Consider the following 25,221-nt stretch of genomic DNA (forward strand, 5'->3'; position numbering starts at 1 on the left):
CAGTAAGACATTCTTGTCCCCCCTCCCATTCCCATCTTTCACCTCCCTAAACACATATACATACACCCCAGAAAGAAATCCCAGTCTTTCAACTGGAAGACTCAGGACATAATATTTTTGCTAGAGGTAAAGCAGATGAATGTTTGAATCAACAAGAAAGACAAAAGCTAGGTAGTATAAGCTTTTGACATTGCTAAGCTCAAGCTTAATGGCAGCATGGCTCCTAACTTACCTTTAGAAATGTAAATTTAATGCAATTCTTTCATCACCATCACAGAAAACCACTTGAATACTCTAACTCCCACATACACTCTGTTTTCAGAAATATTCTGAATATAATCACCTCATATCATGAGGACTGTAGTAGTCTGGTACATGCCTCCACTTATTCATGCTCTTGTACAGTTTCCACCTCTTGAATCCAGGATAGACCTATGACCTGCCTTAACCAAAAGAATATGGCAGAAGTGTCCCGGTTCCAAATCTAAGACTTAGGAAGGCCTGGCAGCATCTCCTCTTGTGTCTTGGAGCCCTAAGCTGCCATGTAAGAACTCTAGCCACTCTGTGGGAGGGAATCTGTGGAGAGGTCACCTGGAGAGGAGCCCTGAGGCTAAACAGAGAGGAGAAACCCAGCCATTGCAGCATCCTGGCTGAGCCCAGCCCACAGCCAATCTGCTAGCTGGACGTGGCAAGACCAGCAGAACCGCCCAGCTGGGCCCAGCTCAGATTACAGAACTGCTAGCTAATAAAATGGTTAACTAATAGAATTTCTCCATGCCACTCCACATGGGGTGGCATGTTCTACAACAATAGATACATAAACAAAGTTCTTAAATAATTCACACGTAAGCATCTTCTTAGACAATACCATGAAACAGAGAAAGATATAAGACTTAAACACTGTTCTTCTTCCCAAGCCCCCTGTACCCATAACAACAAATTATAGTGATAACAATAATTTGTACTTTCTTGTACATTTCCCAACATTCTCAAAATTCCTTGGGTTCTTTAGCCTTTGAGGTATAAAACTATGCCGCAGTAAAGTTAAACTTTGAGTTGAGAAGCACAGTAAAGTGTAATTTTGAGATTTCAATTAATGCCACATTATACCCATCCTTAAACTTTTTTTTTGGCCACACCATGCACTCAAGATCCCAGGTCCCTGACCAGGGATCGAACCTGTTTCCCTGCAGTGGAAGTGTGCAGTCCTAACCACTGGACCACCATGGAATTCCCCCCATCCTTAAACTTTTAAAACTTTTACTAAGCACTTTAGAACTAAAAACTTATAGTATTCTCTACCATCTATAATATTTTTCCTGGTACATGCTTCCCAAAGTATTTAATAGTAAGAGTTCATTTTCACTCAACTTTTCATAAGATTTCACTTCAATAATGAGCAAGGTTTATGTTCATTAGTATAATTCTATGGTTGTTTAAAATATATTAATAGAATGCTGATAATCTATAAAACTGGACGATAGTACATGGGGGTTCATTAAACTATTCTTTTTATTTTTATATATGTCTGAAAAATTCCATAATAAGGAGAAATACTCATAACTCCATTTGCCTAAGTCAAATTTCCTACTGTTCAAAAAAGTTCTAGAAAGTGTAATAGAAAGGGGAAAGAAAAAACCTACAGTAAACTGAACATAATATCCTTATTAACTTATTGAAATAAGACCTCAATATCCTATTTAAAATATGCCCACATATCAAATTTATGTATAATACACCTCTTCCCCAAAGACCTTTGAAGTGCTGTAGATGTGGAAGATGAACTGTAATTCTTCTTTAGAGTGTCTCTGATGGCTTTCAAAGCGGTAGATGCACAAGAACAGGCTGAGGCATAGAAAAGTTTAATTACATAACCTGTGGTCATAAAAGAAAGCAGAACTGAGAAGTATTACGAATCAGAATTTCTGAGTCAAAGTTATCTAGTAAAACCCTATATCCAATGATGAAAAACTGATACATCTCTTCTCAAAGTGCACGTCTAGTGCGTGCATGAACAGTTCTTGCTTGTTTTATCATGATTAGCAGGGAAAAGGCGGTCTTTAGAGAGAAACTAAAATGAAACGAGAAATATTCTCGATCTCCCAAGTTGGAAGGGAAAAAAAATGGCTTTTACCAAGACAAAATGATTTTTGAAGTTTGGAATGTATTGTCCTTACTTGCTAAAGGAGGTGGTTGACAGAGCAGACCATAAGTGAACCACATTTCCCCCTAATATTTATGGTAAAAGTTGATGGAAGAGGGACTCTCCTGTTGGCGCAGTGGTTAAGAATCTGCCTGCCAATGCAGGGGACATGGGTTCGAGCCCTGGACCGGGAAGATCCCACATGCTGCGGAGCAACTAAGCCCGTGTGCCACAACTACTGAGCCTGTGCTCTAGAGCCCGCAATCCACAACTACCGAAGCCTGCGTGCCTAGAGCCCTCTTGTTGCTCTGCAACAAGATAAGCCACCACAATGAGAAGCCCGTGCACTGCAACTAGAGAAAGCATGCATGCAGCAACGAAGACCCAACACAGCCAAAAATAAATAAATAAATTTATTTAAAAAAAAAAAGTTGATGGAAGAGAATTAACAACTGGTTTGTATAGTGAATTGTTCTTTTTTCTCTAAAGTGTAAAATGAATTACTTTCAGTAGTAAACTAATTGGATTACTGGTACCACAAATCTTTTAAAAAGTATTAAAAACTATTGAAACAAATGAGTATCATTTTATTTTACGAATTTTTTTAATATATGGAAAAGAAAACCTTCCTATTCTCAAAAAGTTTAAGGAAAATGAATGATGGCATATTCTGTATTTTCTAGTTCATTTTGGGTGATGAGGATGGGGGTTGGGAACAATCCACTTAATCTACTTATAGGAAAAATAAGTCTTTTATGCTTCTTCTAAAAGCTACTTGAGATGAAATTATCAACACAGATTATTTATTTAGTTATTGAAACAAAGTCTTAGGATGAAAGTGCTATGTGATGTCATTCTTAATAATCAGTTCAATTCTCATTCCCTTAAGCACACCCCCAATCTCTTTCCACATATCATGCTCCACTTAAAGTTAATGGGAATGCCAATGCAAAAAGATATGTAAATAAAAGGATAAGGTTCTAACAAGCTGCAAATTAAATAGAATATACTGCCAATAATCCTTCAAATTATCATAATTTTAAAATGTGACTTTCTTTTATAATTTTTAAATTTGCAATTCAGCTTACCAAATTCATTTTCATTTATGCTTTGCTTACATGCCTTAGTGGACAGAAAACAGAAAAACTCAAGGAAATTATTAAACCTTTCCATGCTTCATTTCCAACCTCAGTACTGGGAACCAGTACTTTACCCTCACCTAACTCATTGTAAGAAGTGAAGGCTCTTGAAAAAGCACTTCAGGCTTAACACATAGCCAACCGTCAGCTGTCTGTGGTTAAATTAGACAGGATTGTACATTGTGTATGTCAAAAATCTGCAGATAACCCAAGATGTCATTTCAAACAACAATGTTCGGGGCTTCCCTGGTGGCGCAGTGGTTGAGAGTCCACCTGCTGATGCAGGGGACACGGGTTCGTGCCCCGGTCCGGGAGGATCCCACATGCCGCGGAGCGGCTGGGCCCGTGAGCCATGGCCGCTGAGCCTGCACGTCCGGAGCCTGTGCTCCGCGACGGGATAGGCCACAACAGTGAGAGGCCCGCGTACCGCAAACAAACAAACAAACAAAAAAAACCAACAATGTTCAACACTGTCCTGTGGGATAGTTCACGTAAGAAATAAGCTACTAGCCTCATGGCTTAAAATCCCCCCATCCACCTCATGACAGATATAATAAAGAATCCCAAAGCCATCCAAGGGTAAGAAGTGAGAAGGAGAAGGAAAGGAAGAAGAAATAATCCTAGATAATCTACAAACTATATAATCACCCCCAAATTAATGAGCTAGACTGTTATTTCAAAAATACTGTATATATCTTTGGAACAACTATGATCCTGCTGATTTTAAAGTAAATTGTCTGTATTTTCATTCAGTCAGAGTCACACTGTCATACAGCTTAAGAAGCACGCTCTCTATGGGAAAAACATTAAAAATTTTAACTTCTTGATGGGAATCGCTCATTTATTCTCAGCACTAATTCTGGTTTTCTACAATGGGAAACTGGCACATAGTGATGTAAAAGGACTGCCAAATTCAGTGCCCAGCGCTTCATTTGAGAGCAATGAAGTTTCAACTGCAATAAATATTATGTTTAAATATGTTTAAATGTTATTTCATCAATAAGACATTAAAATATATTCTATTTTTTAACATCTTCAGTGGAGTATAACTGCTTTACAATGGTGTGTTAGTTTCTGCTTTATAACAGTGAATCATCTATACGTATACATATAGCCCCATATCTCCTCCCTCTTGCGTCTCCCTCCCACCCTCCCTATTCCAGCCCCCTAGGTAGTCACAAAGCACCGAGCTGATCTCCCTGTGCTAAGCGGCTGCTTCCCACTAGCTGTCTATTTTACATTTGGTAGTGTATATAAGTCCATGCCACTCCCTTAATTCATCCCAGCTTATCCTTCCCACTTCCCACGACCTCAAGTCCATTCTCTACGTCTGCGTCTTTATTGCTGTCCTGCCCCTAGGTTCTTCAGAACCATTTTTTTTAAAAAATCCATATATATGTGTTAGCATATGGTATTTGTTTTTCTCTTTCTGACTTACTTCACTCTGTATGACAGACTCTAGGTCCATCCACCAAATTACAAATAACTCAATTTTGTTTCTTTTTATGGCTGAGTAATATTGCATTGTATATATGTACCACTTCTTCTTTATCCATTCATCTATCGATGGACACTTAGGTTGCTTCCATGTCCTGGCTATTGTAAATAGAGCTGCAATGAACATTGTGGTACATAACTCTTTTTGAATTATGGTTTTCTCAGGGCATACGCCCAGTAGTGGGATTTCTGGGTCATATGGTAGTTCTGTTTTTAGTTTTTTAAGGGACCTCCATACTGTTCTCCATAGTGGCTGTATCAATTTACATTCCCACCAACAGTGCAAGAGGGTTCCCTTTTCTCCACACGCTCTCCACCATTTATTGTTTGTAGATTTTTTGATGATGGCCATTGTGACCGGTGTGAGGTGATAGCTCACTGTAGTTTTGATTTGCATTTCTCTAATGATTAGTGATGTTGAGCATCCTTTCATGTGTTTGTTGGCAATCTGTATATCTTCTTTGGAGAAATGTCTATGTAGGTCTTCTGCCCATTTCTGGATTGGGTTCTTCGGTTTTTGACATTGAGCTGCATGAGCTGCTTGTAAATTTTGGAGATTAATCCTTTGCCAGTTGCTTCGCTTGCAAATATTTTTCTCCCACTCTGAGGGCTGTCTTTTTGTCTTGTTTATGTTTTCCTTTGCTGTGCAAAAGCTTTTAAGGTTCATTAGGTCCCATTTGTTTATTTTTATTTCCATTTCTCTAGGAGGAGGGTCAAAAAGGATCTTGCTGTGATTTATGTCACAGAGTGTTCTGCCTATGTTTCCCCCCAAGAGTTTTATAGTGCCTGGCCTTACATTAAGGTCTTTAATTCATTTTGAGTTTATTTTTGTGTATGGTGTTAGGGAGTGTTCTAATTTCATTCTTTCACGTGTAGCTGTCCAGTTTTCCCAGCACCATTTACTGAAGAGGCTGTCTTTTCCCATTGTATATTCTTGCCTCCTTTATCAAAAATAAGGTGATCATACGTGCGTGGGTTTATCTCTGGGCTTTCTATCCTGTTCCATTGATCTATATTTCTGTTTTTGTGCCAGTACCATACTGTCTTGATTACTGTAGCTTTGGAGTATAGTCTGAAGTCAGGGAGCCTGATTCCTCCAGCTCCATTTTTCTTTCTCAAGATTGCTTTGGCTATTTGGGGTCTTTTGTGTTTCCATACAAATTGTGAAATTTTTTGTTCTAGTTCTGTGAAAAATGACATTTGTAGTTTGATAGGGATTGCACTGAATCTGTAGATTGCTTTGGGTAGTAGAGTCATTTTCACAATATTGATTCTTCCAATCCAAGAACATGGTATATCTCTCCATCTGTTTGTATCATCTTTAATTTCTTTCATCAGTGTCTTATAGTTTTCTGCATACAGGTCTTTTGTCTCCTTAGGTAGGTTTATTCCTAGGTATTTTATTCTTTTTGTTGCAATGGTAAATGGCAGTGTTTCCTTAATTTCTCTTTCAGATTTTTCATCATTGGTGTATAGGAATGCAAGAGATTTCTGTGCATTAATTTTGTATACTGCTACTTTACTAAATTCATTGATTAGCTCTAGTAGTTTTCTGGTAGCGTCTTTAGTATTCTCTATGTATAGTATCATGTCATCTGCAAACAGTGACAGCTTTACTTCTTCTTTTCCGATTTGGATTCCTTTTATTTCTTTTTCTTCTCTGATTGCTGTAGCTAAAACTTCCAAAACTTATGTTGAATAACAGTGGTGAGAGTGGGCAACCTTGTCTTGTTCCTGATCTTAGTGGAAATCGTTTCAGTTTTTCACCATTGAGAACGATGTTGGCTGTGGGTTTGTCATATATGGCCTTTATTTTGTTAAGTTCCCTCTATGCCTACTTTCTGCAGGGATTTTATCATAAATGTGCATTTCTTTCATTGATTGATTTGCGTATATTGAAGAATTTTTGCATTCCTGGGATAAACCCCACTTGATCATGGTGTATGATGCTTTTAATGTGCTGTTGGATTCTGTTTGCTAGTATTTTGTTGAGGATTTTTGCATCTATGTTCATCAGTGATATTGGCCTGTAATTTTCTTTCTTTGTGACATCTTTGTGTGGTTTTGGTATCAGGGTGATGGTGGCCTTTTAGAATGAGTTTGGGAGTGTTCCTCCCTCTGCTATATTTTGGAAGAGTTTGAGAAGGATAGGTGTTAGCTCTTCTCTAATGTTTGACAGAACTCGCCTGTGAAGCCATCTGGTCCTGGCCTTTTGTTTGTTGGAAGATTTTTAATCACAGTCTCAATTTCAGGGCTTGTGACTGGTCTGTTTATATTTTCTATTTCTTCTTGGTTCAGTCTCAGAAGTTTGTGCTTTTCTAAGAATGTGTCCATTTCTTCCAGGTTGTCCATTTTATTGGCATATAGTTGCTTGTAGTAATCTATCATGAGCCTTTGTATTTCTGCAGGGTCAGTTGTTACTTCTCCTTTTTCATTTCTAATTCTGTTGATATGTCTTCTCCCTTTTTTTCTTGATGAGTCTGGCTAATGGTTTATCAATTTTGTTTATCTTCTCAAAGACCCAGCTTCTAGTTTTATTGATCTTTGCTATTGTTTCCTTCATTTCTTTTTCATTTATTTCTGATCTGATCTTTATGATTTCTCTCCTTCTGCTAACTCTGGGGTTTTTTTGTTCTTCTTTCTCTAATTGCTTTAGGTGTAAGGTTAGGTTGTTTGAGATGTTTCTTGTTTCTTGAGGTTGGATTGTAGTGGTATAAACTTCCCTCTTGGAACTGCTTTTGCTGCATCTCATAGGTTTTGGGTCATCGTGTTTTCATTGTCATTTGTTTCTAGGTATTTTTTTATTTCCTTTCTGATTTCTTCAGTGATCTCTTGGTTATTATAAAAATATTCTTAATAGTTGCTAAAAGTATGCCTTCCTTTCTCAGTGTTAAAGTCAATCTTTTAAAAAACGGAATTTGTGTACCAAATTAGGAAATCATTTTACTTTACCATGAATTATTCATCACACACACACACACACACACCACACACACACCCCAGATATGGAAAGGAGCAAACAGCACTAAAGACAATGACATTTCATGAAGGAATTAGCTCTTTATAAAACTGAAAAATCCTAACTATCATTCATATATTTACTAAGACATTAACTAGTACTTCTATAAAGAATAACACTTTTGTTAGACTCACCAGACAAAGTATTTTGATCGGTAACATTCCTAAGCCATTAATGGCTGTGATCTTGTTCTTGGCCAAACTAAGGTGGTTAAGACTGCTACACAGCTCTAGTCCGTTGATTTCAGCTATCTCATTGCCTATCACCATGACTATGTTTAAGGAAAATGGTATTAGAAACATTTGGAAGAAAAAATGAATTAGTGTCAAATCATCATTAGAAAAATCAGGCAACAGCATAAATAAAAAAGTACTCTATGCTAATATAGGACGAATGCTAAATCTTAAAATGATATTTTTTTCATATAGAAGTTAATAGTGCACCAGGTAAAATTAGTTTGTTTTTTTTAAAGGCATAGCTTTTGAGTGTGCTCAGTTGCCTTTGTGTTCATATGTGACTCATTTAATCAGTGAGGAAAAACACTTCAGAGTGGTTCAAAGCTGCCACCTTGGCAGTGTTTTTTCCTTGGTTCCTGAATGGTCTCCATGAGAAACTCTTGTACTTTTCCACAGGCAGAACTGAATCCAGGGTTGCCCTGGAGAGGCACATGCACTTTATCATCCCCATAACCAGGGAAACAGCCCGGGAGGTGTCATCTGCAGAAAATGGGTGATACTGAGAGGAATAGCCTTTTCTTCTATCTATATTGGCTTCTCTTCTCTTTAAAATAAATGAGGCCTAAACTCAGCCTTCTTTTCCTCATCTGTTGATTTTCTAGTTATTTTAAAATTTAACTCTTACCTTTTGTTTTCCATCCTTATAGTCACCTAAAAGTGCAAACTCAAAGTCACCAATTCTACTTACCTCTCTCTGTCCTCAATCTTTCTGGCAAATTTCTAGGATTTAATATCACTTCTCCATCCAAGCTCAGTTTTCCCTCCCAAGTAGCCTAAGACATCACCATTTTCTCAGCCACTTGTAATCTTCAGGGCGTCCAATCATCACCAAAACCTGGCATATTTTGCTTTAAAACATCTCTTCAAATATGTCCTTCCTTGTCATTCACCCCTCTGCCAACTTAATTCAGCTTTAGCACCAATGGATACCTCTAACATCCATTTCTTCCTGCCCTCAAGTCACCTTACACACTGTAGTCAGGTTAATTTTTTTCAAAATATTGACTGGATATCACGCTTCAATTAAAAAATTCTCACAGGACGAATTCCAAATTCTTCACTCTGGCATTTAAGGCCCTTTACTTTAAGCAAAACCTATTTATTGAATTTCATCCCCCATAATAATCCAGTGAGAATGCTCCAATTCTGCCAGGTCAATCTTCTCAATAGTTCTGGAATATACCCCTTGACTTTCTTAATTTTTTTAAATACTGCTTTCCTACTTATTTCTAAACCCTACCCATTCTTCAGGACTTAATTTGAAATTCCACTTTTTAAAGTTTTTTCTCTTTTTTAACATTTGCATTAAACCAACATCTTAAGTATTTCTTTTTGACAACCTCATTTCCCTACTTCTATTAGTTTTTAATTACATAAGTAAATACAGGTGACAGACTGGGCGAATATATTCACAACATATATAGTATACAAAGAATTACTATCTAGAAAACATAAAGAGTGACAATAACCCAATAGAAAATGGGGCAAGAATATATCCAGGAAATTCCCAGAAGAGCAAATCCAAGTGGCTAACATAATAAACATATGAAAAGACACTCTGCTTCACCTGTAGTCGGGAGAAAGCAAATTAAGATGCTATCCTTTCCCTATCAGTTTGGCAAACATTTTAAAGCTTTTGAAGAACAGATTCTTTCATACTACTGGGTGAGAGGGTTCATTATGGTATAGACTCTCTGGAGGCAATTTGGCAGTGACTATTATAATTGTAAATATCAGAGCAATTCCAATTCTTGGTATCCACTCCAGACAGACTCTTTCTTCCTCAAAGCCTTTTCTGGTCAACTTCTAACACCCCACCTATGGAGATTAATCACAGAATCAACAAATTTTTTAAGAGAAAGGAAGGGACTGTAAGTATCACAGAAACATACATTTTGCCTCATAATTATTTGTAGTTATCCTAACTCTACCACTTACTAGTTACGTGATGTAATTTCTCTCTGCTCAGATTTTTCATCTGTAAAATGGAGACAACATCAGGTTGCCATGAAGGCCAAAAGTTAGATCATGAGAAAAAATTTAGAAAATGTATGTGAGTGAGTTGTACAAGTACCTCACAATTATAAGGCATTGTTGTCGTTACTAAATTACAAGCACATGAGGCCAAGGAATCACATCCTCTGCCTCTTGGCCAGCAGCACAAAAAGGAGCATTCAGGACAGGACTGCTTCTGAAAGAACAAAGCCAGAGACAGAGTTTAATTAAGAAACTAAAAGCAATGATGAGAAAATATTGCCAAATGAACCAGAAATTCCTCGATTTTCCTCACCGGTTCCAGATTCAATCCTTGGGCTGAAGCATAGTTCGGCTTGTTGTCAACATGCATTTCAAAACCACGTTCATAAAGCTTCCTGCCAGACTAGCTCTACAAATAGACACTTATGCTCACAAACACGACTCTTCTTTCTGCTTCCATTTTCTTTGGGCTATTTAAACAATCACTCTATAGATGAAATAAAATATCCTCAGTGTAGCAATCTTTGGTAACAAAAATTAAGCACGGAAAACTTCAAATGGCCATGTCTTAATCTAGCAGAGGAAGCAACAGTCTTTAAGTCCCATTTCAGGAGCACTAGTGTCTTGGTAGCTCAGCTTCAACAGAAACGAAGATACTCTGAATTACGACAGAGAGTAAAACAAATGCTTGTGGGTGGCTGAGTCAGGAAGCACTCCCATGGGAAGCAGGCAAGGATTAGAAAACCAGAAAACAGGAATCCGGACACTGTTAAGAGATAATGGGAACTGAAAAGGAAAGCCTGTATGCAGTAATTTTCCAAGACATTAGAGGCCGTTCCCTTGGTGCATCCAGCTTACTCTCTAGCTTTGACTAGCAGGGCAAGTCATGTTTTATGAAGTTAGTATTGCAAGGGCCAGAAGGAGGAGGAATACAGATGCCCCCCTGCAGTCGCGGCTATGGCTTCTGCAGCTGCCACTGCCATCACTCACAGCACTGGGGCAAAGGGTGAGGAGCTGACTGAACATCTCTGCTGAGAAATAGGTTCATTTCACCGAAAGCATCTCCTATTTCCCAACTCTTCACTCCCCTTTAAATTTCAAGGAATTTTAGGCACTATAAATTACAGGTGACTCTTGACAAACAGGTCTGAAATGTATGGGCCCACTTATACATGGATTTTTTTTTTTTCACTAAATACATACTACAGTGGTACACCACCTGTAGAGGTTGGTTGAATCTACTGGTGCACAACCGCGGATACAAAGGGCTTACTGTAAAGTTATGTGTGGCTATTCGATTGCTCTGGGATCGGTCCCCTAACCCCCACCATTATTCAAGGGTCAACCGCAGTCAAGCTCTTAAGTAAAGAGTACTTTTCACGGTGGCGCAATGGCTTCCCCTGCTAATTACTCCCATGGTCACATCATATGTGACTGCCAGTAATGCCAACAGTCAATATGCAGGACTGGTCCATCCAGAGCTCTAAATTCAGGAATACCTTTATCTCTCCAATCTCCCCTTTTCTTAAGAACCTTCATGAAATGTTACTTGCCCTTCCTCCTAACATTATTCTTTCATGTTCTTTCATAAATCTTGGGACATTCCGATAAGAAGAAATATAATCAGATAAGCCACTAAACTGTTACAATGAATTAGCTTATTGAGTTAATCCTCTTAGGTATAGTTTAATTTTAAAAGGCTACTATCAGGAGAAAGAGACTCAGAGAACACAAGATCATCATACTGCATTCCAGCTCTAAAATTTTATGATTCTGTGAATAAATCTTTTACAGTGGAATGTTAGATCCTCGTGGAAACTGAGTGAAGGAATCCAAAGGCACATAAGCATAACTTTACAGCTAGGGAAAAGCCCAACAATATATTTTTACATTTGGGCGATGCTGTCAGCAGTTCACAGTGCTTGACATGAATTATTCACTAGTCAGCACTTGCTCTTATTCATTTGTCTACAACCATAAAATATGGGCCGGGTGTACAGAAAACAGTTACTAAGAAATAAATAGGAAATCCATCACAATTCTCTTAGTGGAAAGAACCACAATGATGACTTTAATCAAAACCAATCCTGAAGGATCTATATCACCTTACCAGTGAAAAATGTTCTTCACTATGGGAGTGAATCTCTTTAAGAAATGAAACATGCATACATTTTAAATGGCTATGTGATAAAAGTAGTAATTATTCAATGAATTGCAACATGAGAAGAACAATGGAATGCAGAAGACTAGTCTCAGCTCAACCACTTACCAAATAATATCGGATGTTTCCCTGAGTCTCAGGCTCCTCTCCCATAAAATAACAGCACTAGATGATCCCTAAAGTCCTGGCTGGATTTAAAAATTCTATAAATCACTTTTTAAAAACTTCATGAGTCTATAATCATGGAATAAATTCCAATGATCAATTAATATTTATAGGTAAAGAATAAACTGCATCCTTTCTTAAGACTGAATAAATATGCTAATCCTCGGCAAAGTTTATCATCTTTCCATTTGGGGGGATTGTCAATCATCAGTCACCCACCTACAGAAGGAAAAAATAGCATTAATAAGATTAACTAAGAAAGTGGCTATTTCACAGTTAACAATTCATTCTGAGGCATTAACATAATCTACTACAATCACATTGTCAGCACTACTAGCTTGATTAATTGATTTGTTTTTAATTTTAAATAACTGCTTTTAATATTGATAATTATACTTCTCTTTTAATTTTACTTTAAACAAAAGTGCAATTTTTTCCCCTCAAATAGAAAACACAGATGCTCACTAAGGAAAGCTTGAATAAATACAAAAAGTTAAAAAAGCCAAATTTCTAAAGCATGTAAAAAAGGACAAATGGAATGGCAGCAAATGAGAAAAGCATGACATTCAAGATATAACAGACAGGACTGATTAGCTTAGAGGGGTGGATCTCAAAGTGTGGTCCTCAGACCAGCAATGCCAGCATCATCCTGGAACTTGTTAGATATTCAAGTTCTCAGGTACCACCCCAGACCTACTTAACCAAAAGCTCTGGAGGGTGGGGACCAGAATTCCAGGGAATTCTGATAGAGCTGGACTTTAACATTTGGTAACTAACTGTTTTCAAGGAAATTAATTTCTAAGTTTCAAATTTAAAAAAATTTTAATGAGGACAGGCACATCATTGGCCATACATGGCCTGCTTTTATTAACTTTTAAAAATTTGATGAGTATTCTTGAAACCACCACCATTCCCAGCCCAAGAAGTAGAACATTAGCAGTAAGTTACATCTACCTCTGCACACCTCTCCTGTCACGTCTTGACGGCTCCCTCTCAGAGATAACCCCTAGGCTGAACTGCCTATTTCTTCTTCCCTTTCCCCTTTGGTTTTATACCTAAATTATATTTGGTTTGGAATTCCCTGGTGGCGCAGTGGTGAAGAATCCGCCTGCCAGTGCAGGGGACACGGGTTCGATCCCTGGTCTGGGAAGATCCCACATACCACGGAGCAACTAAGCCTGTGCACCACAACTACTGAGCCTGTGCTCTAGAGCCCGCGAGCCACAACTACTGAGCCCACGCACTGCAACTACTGAAGGCGGCACGCCTAGAGCCCGTGCTCCACAACAAGAGAAGCCACTGCAATGAGAAGCCCGCGCATCGCAAGGAAGAGTAGCCCCCGCTCACCTCAACTAGAGAAAGCCCGCGTGCAGCAACGAAGACCCAACGCAGGCAAAAATTTTTTTTTAAAAATTTCTAATTAAAAAATTTTTTTTAATTTTAAAAAATTGTATTTTGTTTTATTAATAGTCAACTTTACTGGTGCATGGAGATATATACAGTTTATTCATTTTCACAACTATATGATAATTCTATTGTATCAGTATACCATAATTTATTTATGCTCTCTTATCAAGGAATATTTGGGCTATTTCAGTTTTTTGCTATTATAAGCCTCCAGGTACACGTATGCTAAACTTCCTATATATAGGAATGAAAGTGCTAGATCATAGAAAACGTGGATGTTCAATTTTACGAGATTGCACAAAACTGTTTTCCACAGTGGTTGAACAAATTTCACACCCATAAGGAAGAAAAATAGAGATCCTCTTGACCTATGTGTTCTCCAACACATGGCATTTTTAGATTTCTTACATTCTGTCAACTGAATGGATATAGTATATCGTGAGCTTGACTTGCATTTCTCTGAATACAAATGAGGTTGACATGTCTTCATATGTTTGTTAGCCTTTCTGATTCATTTTCTATAAAATTATATTTACACATCTTCTCCCATCTTCATATCCAGGAACATACTATATTTCCCTTTAGTCAGGTCTTTAATATCCTTCAATAAAGTTTTATTATGTTCCCCCGACAGGTCTTATTCATCTTTAATAAGATACATATTCTTGTAAATGGCGTTTCAAGGTTGTGTTTTCTAGTTGCTTGTTTGTGGTGTAGAGTAATGCAATCGATTTCTGTTTATTGAAGTCATATCCAACTACCTTGTGGAACTCCCAAAACTCTATTATTTCTAGTAGTTTATTGCAAGTTCTTTTTTATATTCTGTAGACAATCATATCATTTGCAAAAAATGACTTTTTCTCCTTATCCATCTTTATACTTTGCTTTCATTTCTTTATCTTATGCTGCTGAGTAAGACCTCTTAAACAATGACGGTTAGAAGTGGCAAAGGCGGTTATCTTCTCTTGTATCCTTGATTTTAAAGAGTGCTTAGAACATGTCCCCAGTTAGGATAAAGTTTGTTTCAAATATTTTTGTTGACATTCTTATCAAGTTGAGGAAACTCCCTATTACTAGTTTACTAAAAGTTTTTATTGTGAATGAAGAATGGATTCTATTAAATTTTCTGTATCTATTGAGCTTCTATATCTATTTATCATATGATTTATTTCCCTTAATCTGTTCATGTCGTTAATGACATTTTAAAATTTTCTAATGTTAAACTACCCTTACATTCATGAGATAAACCTAACTTGGTCATGGTATATTATCTTTTACATATACTGTCAGAATCGGTTTGCTAATATTTTGTTTAGGATTTTTACATCTATATCACAAGTGAAATAAGCCTGTCATTTTCTTTTCTCTTACTGTTCCTCGTCTGGTTTGGGTAACAAAGTAACCTCATTAAAATGAATTGTGAATATGCCTTCTATTTTAAACCTTTGAAAGAATTTGTTCATTTTTGAAAGGTTTGTTTTTGAAAGTTGGGTTTTATTGTATGCAGATTTTTAATTTAATTGATTTTAATTTGTAATGAACTAGTTTTATAGTTATAGGACTACTCAGGGTTTCTATCTCCAAGTCAGTGCTTTGGTGTATAACATTTTTCTAGGGATTTATCCACTTCATCTAAGTTTTTAAATGTTCTGGCATTAAAAAGTTGTTTAGAAATTCTTTTTTATCTCAAAGCTTTTAAGTCTTTTCAAAACTCTAATTACATAATTGTATACAATATGATATACCTGAACAGAACAAAAGAAAGAGGCATAGTTAGCACTGTTTAAAAATTAGCCTACTCTCTTTTCAAAACCGTAAGCTGTCTAAGAGGTAGTTTATGAAGGGGGGCTAGTTCTGGGTGTTTGTCTTTGCATTTTTAAAAACAAAGATGAGGAATAGTGCCACGGTATTTACATTCTAATTATGTGTCTATGTTCTGAATTCCAATCGGTTCTGATGTAATAAAGCTTTTTACACTTTGGAGATAAGGCTCCATTGTTACATCTGAAGTCAAGTTTAAAAAACCCTGATTCTTTCCTCCGTTGACATTTACAAAGTCACAACAGTTTAGCTTTTTACATGGAAAGATAAATTTATGTAGAAATTAAGACTTTCATGATAGAAATGTTTTAAAATGCATCCTCCATTTTCAGTCCAAAATACTGTGAAGTTTTCTCTGGCAATTCCATGCTTGCACATAGAATATTTTCTGGGAGACAGAACTCCAGACTTTCGTGTCACCATTCTCACTCAGGGTGCACTGAAGAACAGAAGGAACTCTGGATGCTCAATCCCTTTTGTCTGGTTGGAGTTTAGAGGGGCAGCTGACGGCTAGACCAGGGCTCCTCAAGCTTTAATATGAACTCACATCACCTGGGGGTCTTGTTAAAAATGCAGATTCTGATTTCAGAGGTCTGGGGTAGCATCCAAGAATCTGCATTTCTAAGAAGTTCCAGGCAATGCTGACACTGCTGGTGGTCCCTGAGGAGCATTCTTCTAGATGGCCTGAGATGAGTAGATCTCTGAGCCAGACAGCTTCTGGGCCGTCAGACTCTATCTCTTTCCAAATGAAATATATATACAGTCAAGCATAAAGTGCAGGTTCTATGGACAGGTGCCGCTAATATGTACTACTTTTACTTTGTCATCAAAACATTTCATTTTGATCATTTTCTCATTCAGCTACGTTCAGGAAAACTTGCTCGTTTCAAGAGCACCCTCTAAATGTCCACTAATTGCTCATTTTCACACACAAGTTCTAAAGAGAGTGATGTGATGTTTTACGCTTTCCATCATATACAAATAAAGCGTTTTTCCTACAAAATATGTCTTCAAGAAAACATACCTTCTGTTCTCCTCACATCTCAGCCTCATTACTAGTGTGTACGAGCTGCTGCCACATCCCTGGAATGAGGTATCCAAGGGCAATCAATTCGTTCTCCACTCTGCCCTGAAAAATCCTCAGGGGGGTAGAAAGATACTGAGAAAGAGAAGGCGCTGTTCCCTTATCATCCAGAGAACACTGGTCTCTAGGGCAAGGAAGAGACTCAAGCTCATTAAACTCACAGATCCCCAGTCAACCCCTTAGGGTCCAGAAGCTGGAGTGTGTCTATGTTAAGGTAGGTGCTCTGTTTGCACAGGAGCCTGGCTCATGCAACAGATATGTTCTTGAAGTTGCATGCGAATCAAAAATTGTTGGTTTTACTTTTTTAAAATTTTTATGAAAGCGTCATTTGAGATACACTAGAGAGGCTTGCTAGTTAAAGGGAACTTAGTGTGAATTCTTTTGTAAAATAAATAATCACTAATTTTGGCCGTATCTGGATTTTCAGATACTGAATTTACATAAAATAAGGTTCCAGTTCAAGTAAATTTGAAGAAAGGAGTCGGGTAAAACAGAACTTCTTATCCGGTTCTAGAATTAAAAATAAGCCTATGTTTATCAGACGAATGACTGTCTTCTTAGCTCTTCAGATGTAAGATGTTCTTGGCAAGCTCTGATTTGCACTCTTACTCCTTGGTCAGTAAAATATCCTCATTTTGTGAATATCAATTCTTAACCGTTTAAATGAGTCACACATCTCTAGTAAAGTGCCTATCCCGCACTATTTCAGGTCATCCAGTACACATGTATTAATGGGCCTCTTAATCAAACTTTCCCCTTTAATCATTCAAAGGATACTGTCCAAAATTAGTTTCGTGAGAGACTCATATGCCGACAAATCACACATTTCTGAAATTTGGTTGTAGGAGAAATCCACCTTCTGGTAAGAGAAAGAGAGCAGGCTGTTATACTTTCTCATTCATCTTAACCACACAATTACTTGCACAACAAGAATGTATTTTCTGATGAGGGGTTACAATTCATAGTTGAAAATACACTCAGGCTAACGTACTTCCTTTGTGTTTAATCGCTTCCTAGCTGGGACCCTCGTCTGGCCACTTTGAGGGGTACTAAGGGGGAGACCCTTACCCGTGGATGGCGTGGACAGCCGCGCAACAGAAACGCTTTCTGTTTCTTCAGTCACTCTCCCCATTTTCAGCACTTATTTTAAACTTTCTTGATCTTCCTTCAGAGCTTACCTCAGTTTCACCCTTACTAGCCACCATGTCTTCGTTTTTGCTGACGCCCAATAGCCTGTGTTCATTTACTTTATATGCACATCTTGCTTCTGGCTTCTTTGCCTTCTGTTTCTGGCTCAATTTACTCTCCTGTGTCACCCCCTAAAGGCCAGAAAAGTCTTTCTTATTCATCCCTCAGGCTATACCTCGTCCACTCAGCACCCTTTCTCAAACTTGACTATCTTAGGAAAGCATTTTCAACAAAATTAGTTGTTCCTACTCAAAAATATGAGAAAGAAAAACAACATTAAATAACTTTAATTATTCACCTACTGGCAAAAGATAAAAAAATATATATATTTTTAAACACTGCTTTAATGTGCTAGGCACATGGTGATCATTTTCTGGAAAACTATTAAGCAATTATATAATAAGTACTATTGTTATCTTCCTGTGCCCTTTAAAACAGTAATTTTACCTCCCCCAACCCATGCACTAAGATTATTTTTATCAATGTATTAAATACTAAATACTTTAAATACTGGACACTAAAAAAAACTTCTTTGAAAACAGCTCAAGTGGCAAGTGTAGAAAATTGGTTAAGTTGATTACAATACAGCAACAAGACTGCATAGTAAGTAAAATACAAGTATGTGAATCATGTGAAGAAATAGAAATGTGCAAACAAATCCTGTTAAAAAAAATCAGAAACAAAATTTTATGCACATATAAATTGCAACTATGTAAAATGCATTCCATGACTTAATTAAAAAATCAGTTTGGCATGATAAAATGAAATTTCTCATTCGTGTTTTTCTTCTATATAATAATGATGGGCTAGAAATACACTTATAATTATCTAGGTTTACTTATAGCTGACATTTTTCCAGCAACACCTTTCATTCTTGTGCCACAGCTTGTGTGTGCTCATGATACCTAGCTAACTACACACCTGTTGGGACTATATGCCAATACTGTGCCCTCCATGCACTTATGATACTGGGCTTGTTGAGAGACCTTAAAAGGGTTATGATATTGCCCTGACTCCCACTGGGAGTTCCACTGGAACCCAGAGCTTGTAAGAAGTGCCCATCAATCAAACGAACCTTCTTCACCTACTAAGAGCAAAACCATTCTAGGAAATACAAAAAGGGTGCAAGTATAAGCTCCTGCTCTTTGGGACATGTATGCTTTCTTTGGTTGGTGGCACAAGGCACATAGATAATAAATGAAACATAAGCAGAGCTTTCCGAGATGGTGAGACATTATACACAAGCGTGATTTACTGGAAAAATGGGCTTTGGGTCTCAGACATGGGGTTCAGTGCCAGCCCTGTGACCTCCCAGCAAAGGTTAAGTAAGTTATTTAACCTTTCTGTGCTTCTGCAAACTCATCTGTAAAATGGGACCATCCCAGCTGCCTCACAGTTCTATTGGGAGGATTTAGTAAGACACTGCATTGAAAACATTGGAAGGCCTCAATCATTCCCCTCCCAGGTTCACAAAGGGTTCACTTAGGGTTCACATAGGGTTGAAGTACCTTGTCAGGGGCACTCTGGCACTTTGCAAGCACTTTCCTAAAGTTACCAATACATCTGCTCTTAATCCTCTAGGAACTTAAACATTGAGGTATCTGCCGTAACGATGGAAACACATCACCATACATTTGTCCAAACCCACAGAATGTACAACACCAAGAGTGAATCCTAATGTAAACTGTGGACTTCGGGTGATTATGATGTGTCAGTGCAGGTTTGAGTGTAACAAATGTCTCACTCTGGTGGGGGATGTTGATAATGGGGAGGCTGTGCATTTGTGGGGGCAGGAGATATATGGGAAATCTCTGCACTTTCTCCTCAATTTTGCTATGAACCTAAAACTGCTCTAAAAAAAAAGATGGGGTATCTGATTTTTGTTTACTTGTGCAGTCTTTTGGGGAGGGGGTGAGGCAAGGCTGTGAATGAAAGAAACTCCAGGCAAGTTTTTCCCAAGGAAGGGGGTCACGCTCTTGCCATGGCTGATTTCACTGGGGCTTAGGGCAAAGCAAAAGGGGACAGCAAAGGAGGGAGAATCAAGACAGCTCTGCAAGAACAATTCCTGATGACCTGGAGACCACAAGGCCCCATACTGAGGACAAATAGGCACCTTGTGCGGCTTTTCTGGATAAACAAATGTCACCACAGCAATAACTGTAATTTCAAAGGGAAAAAACTCACTACTCATAAAAATGTAGCAAGTGAAATAAAAGAAGAAAAATTAAGAAAGGCGTCTCACTGACAGTATGGAGGATGTCAGATTCTTAATATCAAACAGACTTATATTTGTGCAAGATCCAGCAGAATACGTTGGATCTACATTAATTTGGCTTGTAAACAAAATAAAACTAATAGGTAATAAAAGGCAATCATTGATGTCCACTCCTTAAAACAACTTTTTAATGAAATATTTGAGTCCAATAGAAAAATACTCGTCCCAAGCTGCGGCAATGGTTCCCAAATTTGTCAGCACATTAGAGCCACCTGAGCGGGGTCTTTTAGAAATTCCCACACCCAGGCCTTACCTTGGACCACATGAACCAGAATATCTGGCAGTAGAATCCAGGCATCAGTAGTCTTTAAAACTCTCCAGGTGATTCCAGTGTGCAGAAAATCGGAGTACCATTTATCTATGACCTCTCTGCTTACGTGTGGTCCATGGACCAGCAGCAATGGCTCATTAGGAAGGCTGTTAGAAAGCAGGGCCTCAGGCCCACCTCAGACCTACTGGATCAGAACCTCATTTTCACAAGAACGCCACATGACCTACACACACGTTAAAGTATGAGCCACTGTGCTCCACAGCAGAGTGAGCTGCTCCATCAACCACCATTCACAGAGTTTCATTCTGCCTCAGAAATGCAAAAGCAAGTGCAGAGAAGCAAGAATGAAGATCTGAAATCACTGCTTTCTAAACAAAAGTAAAGGTTGGATGAATAAAGAAGGCAAAATTTAAGCCCCCAGGAAATTTTTACAGAATTTTCAGGTATAAAATTGTTCTGCTATAATAAAAATACACAAACAATAACTAGTATTTAAATGAAGCAGAGAAAAGAGAAAGAAGTTAGTTCATTGGTTTGGACACTAGGTTTTAGCAAAGCTTCCGAAAAAGATAATCTCTTGAAAGACTATCTCCCTTTTCTAAAGTAAATGATACACAAATCCTTCTCCTTTTTTATTTCATTTCTCCTCTGTCTTATTCTCTCTGAATTCTCTTTTAGTGCTTTTTTGCTCGTTAATGTATTTCACAAACCAGTTAACACATGTAATTAGTGTATTAATAAAATCTACCTTGAGATTTTTGGGTGGCTTGAAATTGAAAAATGTCGTCAGTTTATTCTGAGAAGCATTAAGTTCTAGAAGATAAGGCATACAGCTCACACAAGACAAATCTGGGGGGTAAAATGAATAAAGAATAAGGTAAGTCAATAAAACAAAACTTAGACAAAGTCATTAAAAACAGCATACATTATATCAGAACATTTTAAAACTATACCAGTTGGAAGCACAACTTAATTATTCCAGATGAGTGAAATGAATAAAAATAGGAATATGCAAAACACACACACAACACACACACACACACACACACACACACACACAGTGTGGAAAAGGCACCATGAGCCCACAATTTAACCTTCTTCTCCAGGGTCCCCCACCTGTCCCATCCCCTTCCATCACAACCAGGAAAGAAATGACCGAGGCCTCCTTGTGGCCCAGCTCACTCTCCCCTGAGCTGCTAACAGTCAATGCTTCAAAAATGCCAGCCTTGGGGGAGACCAAGATGGCGGAGGAGTTAGACGCAGAGATCACCTTCCTCCCAACAGATACATCAGAAATACATCTACATGTGGAACAACTCCTACGGAACACCTACTGAACACTAGCAGAAGACCTCAGACCTCCCAAAAGGCAAGAAACTCCCCACGTACCTGGGTAGCGCAAAAGAAAAAAGAAAAAACAGGGACAAAAGAATAGGGACGGGACCTGCACTTCTAGGAGGGAGTTGTGAAGGAGGAAAAGTCTCCACACACTAGGAAGCCCCTTCGTGGGCGGAGACAGGGGGTGGCGGGGGGTGGGGGGAGGGAAGCTTCGGGGCCGTGGAGGAGAGCGCAGCAACAGGGGTGCGGAGGGCAAAGCAGAGAGATTCCCGCACAGAGGATCGGTGCCGACCGGCACTCACCAGCCCGAGAGGCTTGTCTGCTCACCCACCGGGGCGGGCGGGGCTGGGAGCTGAGGCTCGGGCTTCAGGCAGATCGCAGGGAGAGGACTGGGGTTGGCTGCGTGAACACAGCCTGAAGGGGCTAGTGCACCACGGCTAGCCTGGAGGGAGTCCGGGAAAAGGTCTGGAGCTGCTGAAGAGGCAAGAGACCATTGTTTCGGGTGTGTGAGGAGAGAGAATTCAGAGCACTGCCTAAACGAGCTCCAGAGACTTGCATGAAACGCTACGGCTGCTGCTGCCGCCACCAAGAAGCCTGTGTGCGAGCACAGGTCACTCTCCACACCTCCCCTCCCGGGAGCCTGTGCAGCCCGCCACTGCCAGGGTCCCGTGATCCAGGGACAACTTCCCCGGGAGAACACACGGCGCACCCCACTCTGCCGCCGCAGGCTCGCCCTGCATCCGTACTCCTCCCTCCCTCCGGACTGAGTGAGCCACAGCCCCCGAATCGGTTGCTCCTTTAACATCGCCCTGTCTGAGCGGGAGCAGATGCCCTCACGTGACCTACACGCAGAGGCAAGTCCAAATCCAAAGCTGAACCTCGGGAGCTGTGCAACAAAGAAGAGAAAGGGAAATCTCTCCCAGCAGCCTCAGGAGCAGCGGATTAAACCTCCACAATCAACTTGATGTAACCTGCATCTCTGGAATACCTGAATAAACAATGATTCATCCCAAATTGAGGTGGCGGACTTTGGAGGCAATGATATATTTTTTTTTTTTCTATTTTCTCTTTTTGTGAGTGTGTATGCTTCTTTGTGTGATTTTGTCTGTATAGCTTTGCTTTTAACATTTGCCCTAGGGTTCTGTCTGTCCAGTTTCTGTTTCTTTTCTTTTTTGAGATAGTTTTTAGCACTTGTTATAATTGGTGGATTTGTTTTTTGGGTTGGTTGCTCTCTTTTTAAAATTATTAATAATTATTTTTTATTTTAATAACTTTATTTTATTTTTTTCTTTCCTTTTTTCTCCCTTTTCTTCTGAGCCGTGTGGCTGACAGGGTCTTGGTGCTCCAGCCGGGTGTCAGGCTTGTGCCTCTGAGGTAGGAGGGCTGAGTTCAGGACATTGGTCCACCAGAGACCTTCCGGCTCCACGTAATACCAAATGGCGAAAGTTCTCCCAGAGATATCCATCTCAACACGAAGACCCAGCTCCACTCAACAACCAGCAAGCTACAGTACTGGACACCCTATGCCAAACAACTAGCAAGACAATAACACAACCCCGCCCATTAGCAGAGAGGATGCCCAAAATCATAATAAGGTCACAGACACCCCAGACACACCACCTGACGTGGTCCTACCCACCAGAAAGACAAGATCCAGCCTTATCCTCCAGAGCGCAGGCACCAGTCCCCTCCACTAGGAAGCCTACACAACCCACTGAACCAACCATAGCCACTGGGGGCAGACACCAAAAACAACGGGAACTACGAACATGTAGCCTGTGAAAAAGAGACCCCAAACACAGTAAGTTAAGCAAAATGAGAAGACAGAGAAACACACAGCAGATGAAGGAGCAATGTAAAAACCCATCACCAAACAAATGAAGAGGAAATAGGCAGTCTACCTGAAAAAGAATTCAGGGTAAAGACAGTAAAGATGATCCAAAATCTTGGAAAGAGAATGGAAAAAATACAAGAAACGTTTAACAAGGACCTGGCAGAACTAAAGAGCAAACAAACAATGATGAACAACACAATGAATGAAATTTAAAATTCTCTAGAAGGAATCAATAGCAGAATAACTGAGGCAGAAGAATGGAGGCAGAAGAATGGATAAGTGACATGGAAGATAAAATAATGGAAATAACTACTGCAGAGCAGATTAAAGAAAAAAGAATGAAAAGAATTGAGGACAGTCCCAGAGACCTCTGGGACAACATTAAATGCACCAATATTCGAATTATAGGGGTCCCAGAGGAAGAAGAGAAAAAGAAAGGGACTGAGAAAATATTTGAAGAGATTATAGTTGCAAACTTCCCTAGTTAATCAAGTCCAGGAAGCACAGACAGTCCCATACAGGATAAATCCACGGAGAAGCACACCAAGACACATTAATCAAACAATCAAAAAATAAATACAAAGAAAAAATATTAAAAGCAGCAAGGAAAAAGCAACAAATAACATATAAGGGAATCCTCATAAGGTTAACAGCTGATCTTTCAGCAGAAAGTCTACAAAACAGAAGGGAGTGGCAGGACATATTTAAAGTGATGAAAGGGGAGAACCTACAACCAAGATTACTCTACCTGGCAAGGATCTCATTCAGATTCGATGGAGAAATTAAAACCTTTACAGACAAGCAAGAGCTAAGAGAATTCAGCACCACCAAACCAGCTTTACAACAAATGCTAAAGGAACTTCCCTGGGCAGGAAACACAAAAGAAGAAAAAGACCTACAATAACAAACCCAAAACAATGAGGAAAATGGGAATAGGAACATACATATCAATAATTACCTTAAATGTAAATGGATTAAATGCTGCAATCAAAAGACACAGACTGGCTGAATGGATACAAAAACAAGACCCATATATATGCTGTCTACAAGAGACCCACTTCAGACCTACGGACACATACAGACTGAAAGTCACGGGATGGAAAAAGATATTCCATGCAAATGGAAATCAAAAGAAAGCTGGAGTAGCAATTCTCGTATCACACAAAATAGACTTTAAAATAAAGACTATTACAAGACGCAGAGAAGGACACTACATAATGATCAAGGGATCAATCCAAGAAGAAGATATAACAATTGTAAATATTTAGAAATCCAACATAGGAGCACCTCAATACATAAGGCAAATGCTAACAGCCATAAAAGGGGAAATCAACAGTAACACAATCATAGTAGGGGACTTTAACACCCCACTTTCACCAATGGACAGATCATCCAAAATGAAAATAAATAAGGAAACACGAGCTTTAAATGACACATTAAACAAGATGGACTAAATTGGTATTTATAGGACATTGCATCCAAAAACAGAATACACTTTCTTCTCAAGTGTTCATGGAACATTCTTCAGGATAGATCATATCTTGGGTCACAAATCAAGCCTCGGTAAATTTAAGAAAATGGAAATTGTACCTAGTATCATTTCCCACCACAACGCTCTGAGACTAGATATCAGTTACAGGAAAAACTGTAAAAAATACAAACACAT

General features: G+C 38.8%; 1 protein-coding gene across 2 annotated transcripts in view; it reads right to left on the minus strand.

The window, feature by feature from the left end:
• The window catches only part of LOC111178220 (leucine-rich repeat and guanylate kinase domain-containing protein), a 118,639-nt gene that overhangs the window by 74,954 nt on the left and 18,464 nt on the right, over positions 1-25,221 (minus strand). For both annotated transcript variants that reach the window (XM_022580738.3, XM_089917006.1), the window contains exons 4-6: positions 21,132-21,232; positions 17,427-17,508; positions 7,933-8,057 (exon numbers count right to left, since the gene is read on the minus strand). In XM_022580738.3, coding sequence (XP_022436446.3) covers positions 7,933-8,057; positions 17,427-17,508; positions 21,132-21,232 — 308 coding nt within the window. The remainder of the gene's footprint in view (positions 1-7,932; positions 8,058-17,426; positions 17,509-21,131; positions 21,233-25,221) is intronic.

Source organism: Delphinapterus leucas, chromosome 9, assembly GCF_059928025.1.
Source record: "Delphinapterus leucas isolate spDelLeu-1000000601 "Yukka" chromosome 9, BTC_Dleu_Yukka2, whole genome shotgun sequence".
Classification (NCBI taxonomy): domain Eukaryota; kingdom Metazoa; phylum Chordata; class Mammalia; order Artiodactyla; family Monodontidae; genus Delphinapterus; species Delphinapterus leucas.